The sequence below is a fragment of the Cebidichthys violaceus genome, unplaced genomic scaffold (genome assembly GCF_023349555.1).
Source record: "Cebidichthys violaceus isolate CVI_PGR_0920_01 unplaced genomic scaffold, fCebVio1.0.p SCAF_87, whole genome shotgun sequence".
Lineage (NCBI taxonomy): Eukaryota > Metazoa > Chordata > Actinopteri > Perciformes > Stichaeidae > Cebidichthys > Cebidichthys violaceus.
The window spans coordinates 647,261-661,775 of record NW_027176972.1 but is presented as its reverse complement, the minus strand read 5'-3'; the positions used below and the strand labels follow the sequence as shown (position 1 = coordinate 661,775).

General features: G+C 44.2%; 1 protein-coding gene across 3 annotated transcripts; it reads right to left on the bottom strand.

Moving 5' to 3' along the window:
* Positions 1-11: 11 nt before the first annotated feature.
* Positions 12-14,511, bottom strand: ano8a (anoctamin 8a). 3 transcript variants are annotated; one of them, XM_068702594.1, is made up of 18 exons: positions 13,651-14,511; positions 10,559-10,669; positions 9,104-9,236; positions 7,412-7,550; positions 7,185-7,281; positions 6,916-7,032; positions 6,679-6,806; positions 6,180-6,341; positions 5,269-5,421; positions 4,774-4,900; positions 4,583-4,638; positions 4,406-4,480; positions 3,353-3,850; positions 2,916-3,056; positions 2,599-2,790; positions 2,334-2,465; positions 1,886-1,996; positions 12-1,365 (listed from the first exon to the last, which is right to left on the bottom strand). In XM_068702594.1, the coding sequence occupies exons 1-18, from the start codon at positions 13,853-13,855 to the stop codon at positions 718-720; spliced, it is 3,225 nt and encodes a 1,074-aa protein (XP_068558695.1). In that variant the 5' UTR covers positions 13,856-14,511; the 3' UTR covers positions 12-717. The 3 variants fall into 3 exon arrangements, with proteins under 3 accessions (XP_068558695.1, XP_068558694.1, XP_068558696.1); XM_068702593.1 differs by having other exon boundaries at positions 12-1,368; positions 13,651-14,510; XM_068702595.1 differs by lacking the exon at positions 13,651-14,511 and having other exon boundaries at positions 12-1,368; positions 10,554-10,586.
* Positions 14,512-14,515: the final 4 nt, after the last annotated feature.

Below are 14,515 nucleotides of genomic sequence, written 5' to 3'. Positions count from 1 at the left end.
TCATCTCTTGATGGATGTTTATTCAAGTGGGATTTATTTGCATCATAGAAGTACATTCACTAATTTATGTAGTAAAATAATTCATAGAAAATCAAAAGTTTAAGAAAAATAGAAATTTTTTTTTATGGTCACAGTGAATATAATTTGACCTATTGCGGAAGAATATGATGGCTTCAAAAGTGCTTCACAACTGAAACGACATGATGATGGACACGTAATGCATGCACATGACGCAACATGCTTTCTAATACAGGCATAAGAATGAGAAACAAACCTGGAAGGGGAAGCTGCTGTTCATGCCCTTTGATTTAAAAAAAAAAAAAAAAAAAAAAAAAAGGGCTCGATGATCAAGTCCTGGTTTTTTTTTTTAAAAAAGGATCCCTCCATCAACATCATCCGTTCTGGTGCTGTTGAAAACCAGGCAGTCATGCAGTATTTTAACCTCAACTAAAAGTCACTCAAGCCCCATTCGAGGAGTTACACTCACTGCACATATTTTACATGGAAGCTAGATAATCGAGCGTTAACAGAGACCGTATAATACTTTTGTGTGAAATAAGTTGCATCAAGTGTGAGAGTCTAACGCTTGCTGACCTTTGGTCCTTGTGACTAATGTGTCCTCCTACGGTACCGGTGGGTCTCTGAAGGTTTTTCTTAAACATTTGTACATTGCTCCCCTTTCATAATAATATTACATCGGTATGGTTGGAACGTGTATTAACTCTTTGAATTTTCTAAATCAGTCAATTGTCTTGACTCTCCTTTATCGGACTCGTTTGAGGGCAATTCCTCCAGGGTTGTGTTTACGTCTCCCCTGTTGGGCTGAGTGCTGGCGGGCTGGGGCGGCGGCGGTTGCGTCCCGTTCACACACACCACCGTCCCCTCTGATTTGCTGAAGCTGAACAGCTTCCCAGGACTGAATGTCCTGTTGGGGGACTGTGACCTCTCCTGGCCACTAGGGGGAACAGAAGAGGTCACCGTTGAGCCGGGCCCTCCAGCTGCCGCTGCCGCCTCTTTTTTCCCCTCCGGTGACTTCAGGAACTTCAGGAATCCTGGGAGCTTTGCCTCGCCTCCCGTTGGGGACTGGGCAGGTGAGCGCGAGTTGCTGGAGGAAAACTTCCCCTGGAGAGGCATGATCTGCTTCAGCTTCATGACATTGTTGTTTCCCAGCAGAGAGCTGGGTCTCTTGGGCTTGTCCCCCGCCTTGCCTGGCGCTTTGTCATGGTGGTGCTGGTGCTGGGCGTCTGCCCTGTGCTCGCTCTCCTGGCGGGCCTCGGCCTGCAGCTCAGCCTGACGCTGAAGCTCCTCCTCCTCGCGCCTGCGTCTCAGCTGCTGTTGGAAGTGCTGCTGGGCCTGCTGCTCATGCTTCTAAATGAGGGAGGCGTTTCAAAAATGAAGACGCGGAAGAGGAGAGATGGAGAAAGAGTTACAGGAACAAAGACACAAGGAAAGAGAGGAGAAGACTGCGTACAGAATATAAGTTATTATATATAAGTAGCATTGCTAGCAGTTACAGCTTTCTTCAGATCTTTGTTAACTCTCTTTTACTCTCCTTCCATCATTTTTGCATAGTCGCTGATGAAGAAGTTGCCATCTTATCCAGCAGTAAGCTAACACAGCAAGCCGTTTACACTAAATGCGCTTTTCTATGCCGACGAGACTGATCTAAGACACCATCGAGTGCAGACAGACATCGTCAAGCACACACATTTTCTTATGGACGGGTCAGAAAAAGCTGCACTAGTGTACATTTTTGGACAATACACACCAAGAGACCCAGGGACACGAAGGGGGTACGTCAACAGAAAGACGATATCAAATGAGTGTAGCCAGCAGCAAGCCGTAAGTTTGCCCGAAGGTCTTTCAAGCTATGATACAACTATACCTTGAAAGCTTCCCTTCGTCGGTACTCTAGCTTGGCCATCTCTTCTGCTACCCAGCCAGGGATATCAGGGATGGCAACATGGATGATGTACTTTAGGAGGATTGCAAAGTGCTGTAAACCACCGAGACCACAAAAGGGACAGGCTCAACACACGGTTACCTCAAGGCACAACCACATCGTATTTCTCATTCTTGTATAAATATATCTATATATTTGTTTGTACAGACCAAACAACACATCTCATACACATACCAAAAACTCGTGTGAGGTTTTGTGTTCATTAATAAACCTGGAAGTTTTACAAAGCCACAAAAAACAAAGCAGGCCATGCACATTTGCACTCCTTTTGGAATATTTAAAAAAAAATTGTCATTTTGGGGAATAAAACTACTGTTTTTCAAAACTCTAAAGCAAAAGCTGCCTTTACTGTACAGAGTGCGGCGCGTACCTCCAGTAAGACGATGGAGATGATGGTCATCTCAGGACTCAACCAGGGGAACAGACGCTGTAGCTGCCCACACTGACCAATCAGGTAACAGTTAACTATAATCGCTATCAAGCCCATGGCCTCCATTGCAGTCTGTTGTTGAGAGAAAGACAGCGAGATAGAGAAATTCACAGGCTATCAGATGCCCCCCCCCCCCCACCACCACCACCGTTATGTACGATGCAGCCTGGAGGGCTTCTCTGACGAAAACAAAAAACACACTGACCTGCCATTGTCCGATGTTCTCCACCCTCTGTCCAAAGGGTCTCTGCAGGCCGGTGCAGAGCTTCAGGGCGTCGCTGCGGATCTCGATGATGTTGTTGATAAGAGCACACATGGCCGCCAGCGGAAACGCAGAGGAGAAGAGCACCACATACCCGAACTGGATGAACATTTCCTGGTAGTCCTGAAGCGTGTCCTGTTTGGGGTCAAAGATCATGAAAACATATTGGTATTTTAAAGAGGGCACACTTGTTGTGACACCAGATACAGATGATGTAAGATAGTTTGTAAAAAAAGGTACATTTGCATTTATTGTCCCACCTCATATGTCTGCATACAGCTCTCAATCTCCGCCTGGGTCAGAGTGACAGTTTTGGGTTCTTCTGGTGGATCGATCCAGGACTTCTTATGCTCTTTCCCTTCACCAACGTTCCTCCTTCTTTGACAGAGAGGGTCCGATTCCTTTGGAGAGGACACAGAGACACGCTCCTTGGTCTACGATACTTCCTCTAGTGACTCCTAAGACATCTTTAGATTGGATAGTTTCATTCTGATCTCTCTACTTCCTGGGTGAATGACATCAATCTCCACAGACATGATTTAACTTAATTTGTAAAACTACGTGAGACAAATAGAACTGTAAGAATTGGTATCGTCTGAACATAATGACAGATATTCTGAAAAAAAGTCAAAGCCAAAAGGAACATAGCTAACAAAATATAGGATAATAAACCATGAAAAACAAACAGACCACATACTTGAACGATCGATTCACAATCACTGTCCTCATCACAACTGTCAAAAATACTGGACGGATCCATCCCTTCCTCTACCATTGTGGGACTGTCCTCTAGGAAGCTGCGGTCCACTGTCTGCATTTCTGTCGCGACATCCTGGTAGTCGACCTTCTCGGTGAAGCTGACTTTACGCTGCTTTAGATTGCCGTCGTTCATGTCCCACTCTTCCTCCGTCAGCCTGAATCCGGCTTTCAGATCTCCTCTCCTCTTTGGCTCTGGGTCACCGTTAGCGCTGTGACTGACGGGGATCCCTCTGGCACCCAGGAAGGAATAGGCCGTCATCGAGGCCTGAGCTTTTCCCAGAGCCAGGCGGCCGTACTTGAGCGTGATGGTTTGGAGCAGCTCCCACAGCGCCTTGGGCGTGAAGACGCCCAGCTTGTTCTGCTCGTAGAGGTAAGGCTGGAGGACCTCTTTGATGTTCTGTAGGAACTGGCGGAAGATCAGCAGAGTGGCTAGCATCTGTGAGGAGTAGGAAAACATCTGTTACTGCGCTGAATGTAACGGGAAAACACACACACACACATTCCTAAAGTGGTTAGTGAGCACTTATGATGTAGATATTCAGTCTGACTGACAGTACAAATGCTGACATGATCCCAGGACATTTACAGCATCTGACACGCATTAAAGCGAGACTATGTAACTCTTCAAAGTAGAAATATCACACTCTTCCTCTTACAAATGCCAAGTTTAATCATTTGGTCGGGTATGGCAGCTAATTCAACGCTCCGTTATTTGCTACGACCTTGCAGGGAGAGAACTAACAATTGTGTTTCATTCAAATCAAAATTGAGAAGTCGGCTTTTGTCTGCCTCTGAAATCAAGGACCCATTGTTTCAAAATTACTAAGAAGTCATAAATTGGCACCATTATCGTTGTAAACTGCACATGTGAAATCGAAAAGGCTCGACAGGCAGACATAGCAACTGTAACTAAGGGGGGCTTATCAGACAGCCAATGGCCACTTTAAATAAATAAGTCAGAGTCGGTGTAAGACCAGCGTGTTGTCGTTACCTCCTTAAGCCGCTCCATGTCCTTGAGGTAGAATCCGATGTAGAAAAGGCTAAGGTAAGAATTGATGAATTCAAACTGTAACACAACCAGAACACATCACACAAAGTCAAAACGCCCACTCGGTCGAGATGAATCGTCTCCTGTTCTGCCACAAAGGGAGGAGGATGCATGACTTACAAAAACCATCTTGATGATGAGATTATTCTCGTAGGCACTCTGAAGTCTGTAGTTCTCTGGATTGAGAGATAAAAGAGAAGCATTTGTCGACGTAGAAAGGCGGCTCATAGATCTCCTTACAGAGAATACGTCACAGAGATACTATTTTCAGTATTGTGCCCGGAGAGAAGAGTTCATTTTGCGTCTCTTACCCATGTCATTAAGCCAGTAGGCGATCTTCTTATACACTTCATCACATATGGTCACAGTGATGGCCAGGAGTATCTTAGGAATGAATCTCGTGATACCAGGTAGCTCCTGAATCTCCATCACCACCTCCTGCATTAGAAGCATCGTAAATATTTAATAAGTCCCGCTCATTCATATCTATTCCCGTAGCTATTTTTAAAAGGCTATTAAATGAATACGAACTGGCAAGTGGCTTGCTTTGTTTAACCCGTTTGTAAAAATGATACGATTCACACATTTCCAGACTGATATGTAGTTATGGATCTTAAGTTAACGCACTGTAATTCTACCGTTTACGTTCTTTCTGTTGTGTTATGGCTGACATTTCCAGCAAGGGTGGGTTGGACCTCCTCACAAGCAAATACATTGCAACAATATCATCCCCATTTATCAGACCCAGGCTGCATTAACTCCATTTCTTATCATTGAACTTCGGTTGCTGTGTTATCCGTTTAAACCTGCAGTTCCAGGCAGAGGAGCATAGCGAGGAAGACGAAGCAGAGACAGAGGAGGCAGATGGGCAGGCTGACCAGCCATCTGAACAGAGCTCTCTTCCAGGGCGGGTAGTAGAACTCCTCACAGCCCGTTATGGGACTGCAGCGCTTCACGCCCTGCAGAGGAGACAGCAGAGGAAGAGAACAAAAACGAGAAAACAGGGAGAGCATTTACAGACTTTTTTTTTTTTTTTTTTTTGCACGATTGCAATCATCTTCACTGGAAAATAAATTGGAAATGTTTGTGCAAAATCGTCCTCCATAATAACCGCTTGCCTGCCGGGTCGCATTACTTCTTTTTTTTGCATTTGCGCGCCAGATTGTTGTGGAAAACATCAGACAAAAGAAACACCAATTTACATGTTGAGATGTTCTGCTGCGTGTTTACCTCCATCAAAATTTGCATAACCTTTAATAAGAGCTGCCATTACTTCAGAATATATGGAGAAAATGTTTCGAACCATCCGACTGCGGTGTAACACATTCATACATCTTTTATTCATGAATTGATGTCGTATTAATCTGAATAACGATGTTGCTATTGACAGACGTGCGTCGCTAAAAGCATAGTCGGCCAACGTGGGGCTCGAACCCGCGACCCTGAGATTGAGAGCCTCACGCTCTACCGGGCCTATTTCACCAAATCTCCACAATCCTTTTCGAACGGGTCACCTGCAACTCCTCCCCCCAAAATTCTCCACTCATTCCACACAACAAGAGGTGGGAGTTATAAAGAGGCTGTCTGCCCCCCCCCTCGGTATTGTGTGCTGTTCCGTCACTGCAGCGTTGCACAAGTGCTCGCTGATAAATGACTCAACCAGCCTGACATACGACTCAACAAAGTCGCATTCTCAAACCTCAGTGGCAATCCTCACCCTGAACTGTGGCCTGGGCTCCTCCAGGGACTCGGCGGGGGTGTCCAGGGTGCCCCACCTGTAGGCCAACTCCGCCTCCCGCCTCTTCCAGCGCTCCAGAAACAACGTCGCCCACACAACATTGAAGAGGGCAAAAACCACACAGCAGATATCCTGACTGGTCTGCGAGCGAACACGAGAGAATCAAAAGACACTTATGTAACCTTTGAGAGTATGATTATGCCGTTTATGCCAAAGCTGTTTGCCATTACATTGTTTTGTGTGTAGGCTTTTTTTTGTGTTCTAAAGCTCTCTTCTTATCTTTACTAAGCATGCAAAGGAAGCAATACAACATGTATGACGATGGACAGCAACATAGAAAATCTCAGTAAGATCCTGACATGCCTGGATTAAAATAAAAATGATAGGATTACAAATCAGCATCAGTAGACATCTATCGTGACGGTTAAAGGGTGATTTTCAGAACTGAGTGCTTGAACATAGAAGAGGCTTCAAGTACCTGGTCAGCCTCTGCGAGTATCCAGAGCAGAAAGCCGATGACGGCAGGATAGAGCATCGAGTTAGTGTAGAAACCCAGCCAGGCGAAATACATGCCGATCTTCACGCCAAAGTAGTCACAGATGTCGTCTGCGAAGCACATGGAATAGACACTTTGAGAAGAGGAACCGCAGTGTTCATGAACGTGACTTAATATTTAACAGTCAGGACCGTAAAATAAAATGTTGATATTTCCCACCCAGTGGCTGCCTTTCACACACGGCCTGAACCCAAGATGTCATCAGCTGGTTGAGGATCCTCTGTTCATGGAGAGGAAACATTTGATGGATCACGCCACGAGCCTCCAGCTCTGGAACTACAAGAGGACACATCGGGAAACGTTCACGTGGAATCTAAGGGGACGTTTGTTTAACAAAACTCATATGTAGCTTTTCCCCATATAAAAAGTACTGATGCTATCCAGGTAAGGAAAGGGGGGAAAAAAAATCATAACAAATGACAGCATACTGATTGGCTTTCCCTCCAGGAAGTGAATGTTGTGGAGCACCTCCCCCTGTTTGGCGCGCAGATTGTCCAGCCAATACTTTATAATGCCCTGACGCTCCTGAAGACAAAACAGTTACGGGGAGATAGAAAAAAAAAAGATAAGTCGTAGTATATTTAGACCCAAAGTGACAATTTCTATGTCTTTAACAACGACCGTGACGCTCGGCTCACAGCTTTTGACCTCTGACCTGTGAGGTGAAGAAGCAGAGCTCGCTCTCTATGTTCTCGTAGATGTTGTCTTCCTCGCAGGAAAAGCGCCGCATCCCGCCGCCGAACTGCGGTTTGACGGCCTTGTGCATGCCCATCTGCTCTGCTCCCCGCAGTAAGCTGAGGGAAGGGGGGGGGGGGTGTAAATGAGCAGCAGATTAGACCTGATGGAGCACTAACGCTGTGTAGCAGCTGGACTGCAGATGTTTTGACAGATTAAGTGCATTGAGGCTATGCACACAACAAACTCTCAGCGTGGTCTCTTCAGTTTCAGAATATTTCTAAAAGTGTCCTTAAAGGAATAGTTTGGACATTTTGGGAGACGCACTTAATCCCTTTCTTGTAGGGCTGGAGCGACTTCTCTATGTAGAAATACGTGGATTTGAAGAATTGGCAGAATTGTGTCTGGTTTACCTCTTGTCCCCACTAAAACACGGTACATTAGGATCATAAACACACAGATCCTGTCTCTTAAAATGAATCTTCTAAATGCTTCTCCATCGCCCCCCCCCCCCCATGTTAAAAGTGATTTCTGCACCGCTGCTGTTATGGTGACATAACGTCACAACATTCATGTCGTTTTATATAGTTTCTATTTGCGTTTACGGCATGAGTGAGAAATTGGCTTTAATAGTCGGTAAACTGTTGTTAAAGGTCCGTCAATCGTTGATATTTCTCTTGTGACACACTGGTGCAAATATACATTTGACAGTGATTATCTTAACTGAAATCAATCCATGTCATAATAACCATTTTAAGTAAAAAAAATAAAATAAATACTGATTCTGCAGTTCAGGGAAGGAAAGACAAAGGGTTGCTGAGACAGACGGGGAATAAATCAATGTGTCACAGCAATCCTTCTGAATTTGAGGTCCAGTCTTTTTATGACAAAAAGGGTTTATTATCCTGTTTCATCTCTTAGTTTTTTTCAGAGAAGAAGATTGAATAAAGTCTTCAAATATTAGTGAGACAAGTTTTTGATATTTATTTTGGGTAAATCACTTGTTATATTAAAATCGGGTAATAAAAAAAACAATCTTTGGAATAATTGATAAAATAGTCGTTAGATTTTCTGCGAATCTAAAAAATAATCGTTAGATGAAACGATTTCTATCGCTCTCATGTGTGAGCATCAGAGTGGAATCAGTCTTCTCCTCGAACTCGTAGCAAGAACGTGATTCAGCAACTATTCCTTTAAGTTGCCAGACTTTTCAATATGCTCAAAATAAGAGACATCGAACACAAAAAATAGAATATATAATCATATAAATTATACATATATATATATACACACACACATGCATACAAGCACATACATGCTTATAGTTATTGACCCGTACTGGCATAGAACATAGACTCTGTACGTTTGGGGTAATAACCCCCCCCGTGTACATGCAGTTAAATGATGAAGTAAAATGATGCCAATAATCAATAGGAATGAACCCTAAAATCAAGTAACAGCACTCATCAGCCGCTAAAAATGTCTCATTCAAAACAGTTCAAACAAAGACAGAAGTGCCCACATGCTCACACACGCGCGCACACACACACACACACACACACACACACACACACACACACACACACACACACACACACACACACACACACACACACACACACACACACACACACACACACACAGTCAGATTTGGGAGTTTTGGGAATCTTACTTCTCAAACGTCGTCGTGATGAAGAAGGCGTGCGCCTGGGTGTGTTTGTGCTGTCGGACCTGAATGCTGACTTGTGGGATTCCAACACGAATCTGATTCAGGAGCCACAGCAGCGTGTGGTCGTCCATCGAATCTGGAGGGAGAAACCGTGTCGTTTTATCTCAAGCTTGACACGCGAGCGTCAAAATACATCATTCTGAGACATCGGCTTCCTCGTTTCGCTCACTTCAATTCCTCACAGGCGTGTTTTGCAAAAGGCGGGAAATGACGAGTTTGCTGCTGCAGCATAAAGAGGCTGAAACAAACCCATCCTTCAGCGCCCTGACAGAAGCAGTGGGGGTGGTAAAAGGTCACGCCAATCAAATCCCTGTCTCCATATATATATATATATATATATATATATATATATATATATATATATATATATATATATATATATATATATATATATATATCACACATATTTTTCTATAGGTTGAGAGGACGGACTGAAATCGGATTTCAGCAGTTTCAGCCTTCTGCATGCAGCATATTGTGCCTCAATTAAGCTATTTTGTATCTTTACACCGAGACCATTTTACGCCTAAAATTGATAACAACGAAAATCAAATTGGAAATTGCTGAGAGTCTTCATCTATCCAGCAAATGTAAGAGACGTCAGCTGTGGAGCGATTTACGTACATAGGTCCTATAACGGCCGAATGCTAGTCGGTAGCATAAGTGAGCTATCAACTGTAAGAGCTATCAGTACTCTGCACGTTGTTCGGTGTCAGTTTTGTAACTGGTTAATAATAATAATAATAATAATAATAATAATAATCACAAACACATTCTATGTCACTAAAGCCACAGACAGTAAACGAGTTAAGAGGTCTTCAAATGGTGAATGTTTCAATGTGAGAGAGTTAAAGAATTGTAAATGAAGACATTTGAATTGTCCGTTTGTATGAAAGCAGTTGAACTTGTGAAATAAATCTTAATCGTTTTTGATGCACTGTTTGTCTCTATGCACACCCTCTGCACCCTAAACCCAGTTTCACAGTGGCCTTTTGCACGTCTGTGAGTCTGCTCATTGATAAATAGCTAATAAATCCATAAATAGACTTGCTTTTCTTAACTCTCGCCATCCCTTCAACTCTCCGACTCCTAACCGTCTGTCTCTGAGCAGATGACACCTATAAAGCAAAAAGGTATAAAAGCCAGATGTGACTTTAATAACCGTTTGATGAAAAGCCTCATTTCTATGCCAAACAGCAGCGTCCTCACACGATGCTGCAGAGAAGAGCCGCTCTGTAGAAATGGGTACAGCAAATGGATGAGACCTAATTGTCCCCAGGGATCATTTTAAGTCCTAGTCAGGCGTCTGAGTTTCATTTAATGAGGGTGCACTGTCCTCTCTACGGTGAGGGATTCGTCACGGGACAACACGGGGAGGACAGGCTGAGCTTACCGTACCTGGGAAAGTCATCAGGATATCACAGTTTTCGGTGGGAACCATCTTCAGCCAGGACTTACGAGACATAATGTAGTGTCTGGCCTGCAGAAGGCGCTTCCCAAACAGTTTATCTACAAGGAAACGAGAGTTAATAAAGTTTAAAAATGATGACGGAGAGTAAAAGGATGAAGAGGGTTACAGTGTGTGGGACAGACAGATGGTGATATTTTTCCATCAGGGTGATCAAGGACACAGACGACAGGTCATTGGAATCGCTCTGCCACTCATCACCGACGTTATTGCTTCGCCGTATTTTCCAATATTTCGCTCCGTCGTGGAGACTTCAAGGTATAACATAACAAAAAAAAAAGGACAGAAATGTCCAAAACAATTGTCCAGCCAGCGTGAAGGTTGACTGTGCTGCACTAGTCGTATGACTTTGAGCAAATGCCGTAAACAAACAGATGATCTGTGAACTGAGCGGTGTGCAAATAGCCACGAACAAACCGGCTTATCAAGTCCGTCTGTGAAACCTTCAGATGTGAGCTCTGAAGCTCTGAAGCTCTGAAGCTTCTTGGTCTTTCACACGTTAGTTCTTTTGCTCTCAAGTCACGCTCTCCGTCTCACGCAGCCACAGTAGACTCAGCGACTGACCGATCTCTTTATTGTTCACCGGGTCACCCAGTGCCGCTCTCTCAGTACGTGTTTAACGTTACGCAGTTTAGTATCGGCGCTGCTGTCATCTCTCGGTTATGGTATTATGTTTTTGTTTTTTTTTAGACGGTACCGAACGCTTGATGTACTGCACCTATAGAACACGTCGGACAACAATTCAATCACGTGTCTGTGTTACGGTGCAGTCGGTTTTATGTGGATTGGTTTTAAAGATATAAATGAGATGTATAAATCACTAAGCAATTCTGCTGATTAAACTGCATTTCAGTTTGTGTGTGTGTGTGTGTGTGTGTGTGTGTGTGTGTGTGTGTGTGTGTGTCTGTGTGTGTGTGTGTGTGTGTGTGTGTAATGATGCAATCCAAGTAAAGTCACCGACACTGATTGTTTTCATTTGTCTTTGCATTCGCTGTATGTTTCTGAATACCTCACAGCGATTGTCTCTCTGTCACTTGACATGCAGATCTATATGCGACAGCAGAAATCTCCTCCAGGCAGCAGCAATGGAGGAGATTTTTTTTTTGAGCTACATTTAGATTGCATTAGAGATTTGGAGCAACATTCCCATGGATGATGAATTGATTTAACATCGAGCTGCAGCAAAGCAAGCGTCGACCGAAGAACTAGCGTATATTTTTGACTCCCTTTCATGTAAACAGTTGTGGTGAGCTCTATAGACTCGGCCGCCATCTTTAAAGCCTCTTAACGTTGCTAGGCATTAAACGTATAGCTACTGCTTCTCGTCTACCTACTTTTGATTGCATCACGGAATTTGTTTTAATTTTCATCATTAATTGACATACCCATCTTGGATATTTACAGGCATGTCCCAGTGGTTTTTCCCATTACATTTATCAACATTATCAACATTGTAAATGTCTTGCCATCCTAATTTAGCTCATATCACAATTTTCAAAAAGGAATGTCTATGAACTGAACCAAAACGCACCGTCTTTAACCGGTCATTCTGCAATAAAAAGGGGGAAAATATCAGCAGTGACATGAAAAAGGAAGCGATTGCATGGATGTGTACGAAAATCAGGCTTACTGTTATCCAGGTAAAAGTGAAAATGCTACGTCTTGATACAGGTCACATCACCCAACATAGTGCATCCCACTTCATGGGTCACAGTTGGCAGAACCACACTGGGTTCATCACACGACACCATGTGGGAAGTTAGGAGGCTCCTCAAAATAAGCTTTCATTAACAATTTAAACATCTTTTTTAGACTAATCTTCTTTTTTTTTTTTACTATGATCCGTTTCAGAGTCACAGATTTTGGTGTCGGGGTGGCTGGTCTGGTGCCTTACCCAGCATGCAATGGATGAAAAGCTGCCGTTACATTCAGACCTGCAGGTGGATACACTGTTCCAGTTCACCTCAATGGCATTTTAGAAACAACCCGGAGTGTAGGGCATGAACACAGAGCGCGTGCAAACTCTAAGAGCCGGTTTCCAACAGCTCCATCAACAGCTCTTTAACTGCCGCCGAGGGAAGGTGTGATCTGTCGTAGCCTTGTGGGCCTCACTCGTTCATACTCTAGAGCTCAGCTATCACAATGTCACAATGTGGTTGAGATCTTCTCCAAAAAAGCAAACATTAGTTGGCTTGAAGTCAAAATTTAAATGAAGGCAATAACTGCAGTGACATTGCCCCGGATGTAAAGGTTACACGGTCACATCCAGATGGCCAGACCTCTGCCTGAGTTTCTCCTCTTTCCAGAAATGCTGGATGGACATAAAACTCAAGATTTAAAAAGGGGACCCTGGAAAAGGCCCCGGGCAATCTCAACGCTCCGAACATAAATCCCAAGATGAACCTAATAAAGGTTATCTAAATAACATCTTCAGCGCTGCTTTAATAATCCTCGTAATGCAATTCCAGAATGAAATCATACAACCAGTCATTTGCTTACTCACCACTAAAAAAAAATGTTCTCCTGTAAAAAAAAAAAAAAAAAAAAATCCTCAAGTCTGCAACACCAGAGACACTGATATGTGAGCCTGCAACACAATCTTTACTCTCTTCAAAGTATAGCGTGGCACAGCCCGTCGGGACGTGCGCCTCCGCGGCATGTGACTCCTGCATGCACCTGTGGACCACTAAAGCCCAGACTCCTCCCGGGCCCCCCGTCTCAAACGTAATGCGCACTGTGTAGCGGGAGAAAAAAAAAAAAAAAAGGGAAAGACGCACCGACATCAAAACCCAATCACGGACGATTGACCCCTTAAAGTCTCCAATGAGTCATTCGGTGAAGTCTATCCAGCATCAGTGACTGCACCATATTGCCCAATGCACAGTAGCCGAATGTCTTTTCATTATTTATTTATTTTTCGCAAAATGAACACACAAATGCCCATCTTCCTCAGGTCTCCGCTGCACGCTTCGCAGGACACTTAGCCTACAATCTTATTCCCGTTTATTCTTTTGACACTCACCGAGCACCCCGGATGGTGATAAGGACGTGCGCTGCTGCTGCTGCTGCTGCTGCTGGCTGCTGGTCCTGTCCTGCTGCTCGCTTGGCTGTGGCCCCGTTCTCTCCATCCTCTCCCCCGTCCCGTCACTGCCGTCGATGTCTGCTCCGCTGTTGCTACTGTTTTCAGCAGCGTCTGTATCAGGTGCTTCGGTAGCCCCCGCTTGCATGGTTGTGCACAAATTCTCCGGGGTGGGGAAGGGGGGGCTGGAAAACCGCACTGCACGGAGGACTCTGTTTTTATTGCATGGTCGTTGAATGCAAAGGGAAACTCTAGTGTATCTGGTAGAGGAGGAGGAGGAGGAGGTGGAGGAGGAACATGATCATGGCATCTACACGCGCGCTAGTCGTGACGACAGAGGCGAGGTAGACACCTCGCGGGCTACAGGTCTATACGAATAGCATACGTGTCCCAGCTATGCAGAGCTGCAGGTGGTTCAAATCGCACATGCTTTCGATCATAATGATCAGGATCAATCTGTCACTATACTATATGTCCCTTCAACACCTGCACATATGTATATATGCACCATCCTTTGTATTTTGTCGAAAAATGACGTAGGCCCAACCTACAGTGTTGGACATGTCTGATATGATCACACACAGACCTGCATGTGGAATAAAGTCATGCGTAATACTTGAGATGCAGGTATCAATCTCCTCGTCTTGAGTCTCTGTCTCAATCTTAGAATTTAAGTAAAAACAGCTGATAATAGTGGTGCCAATTCTTTAACAAATGTGCAACTAATTAAAATACCAAAGCCTACTGGCATGCAGCTAACGTGTGATTTCTTTTTTTTTTTTTGGGGGGGGGGGGGGGGGGGGGGGGG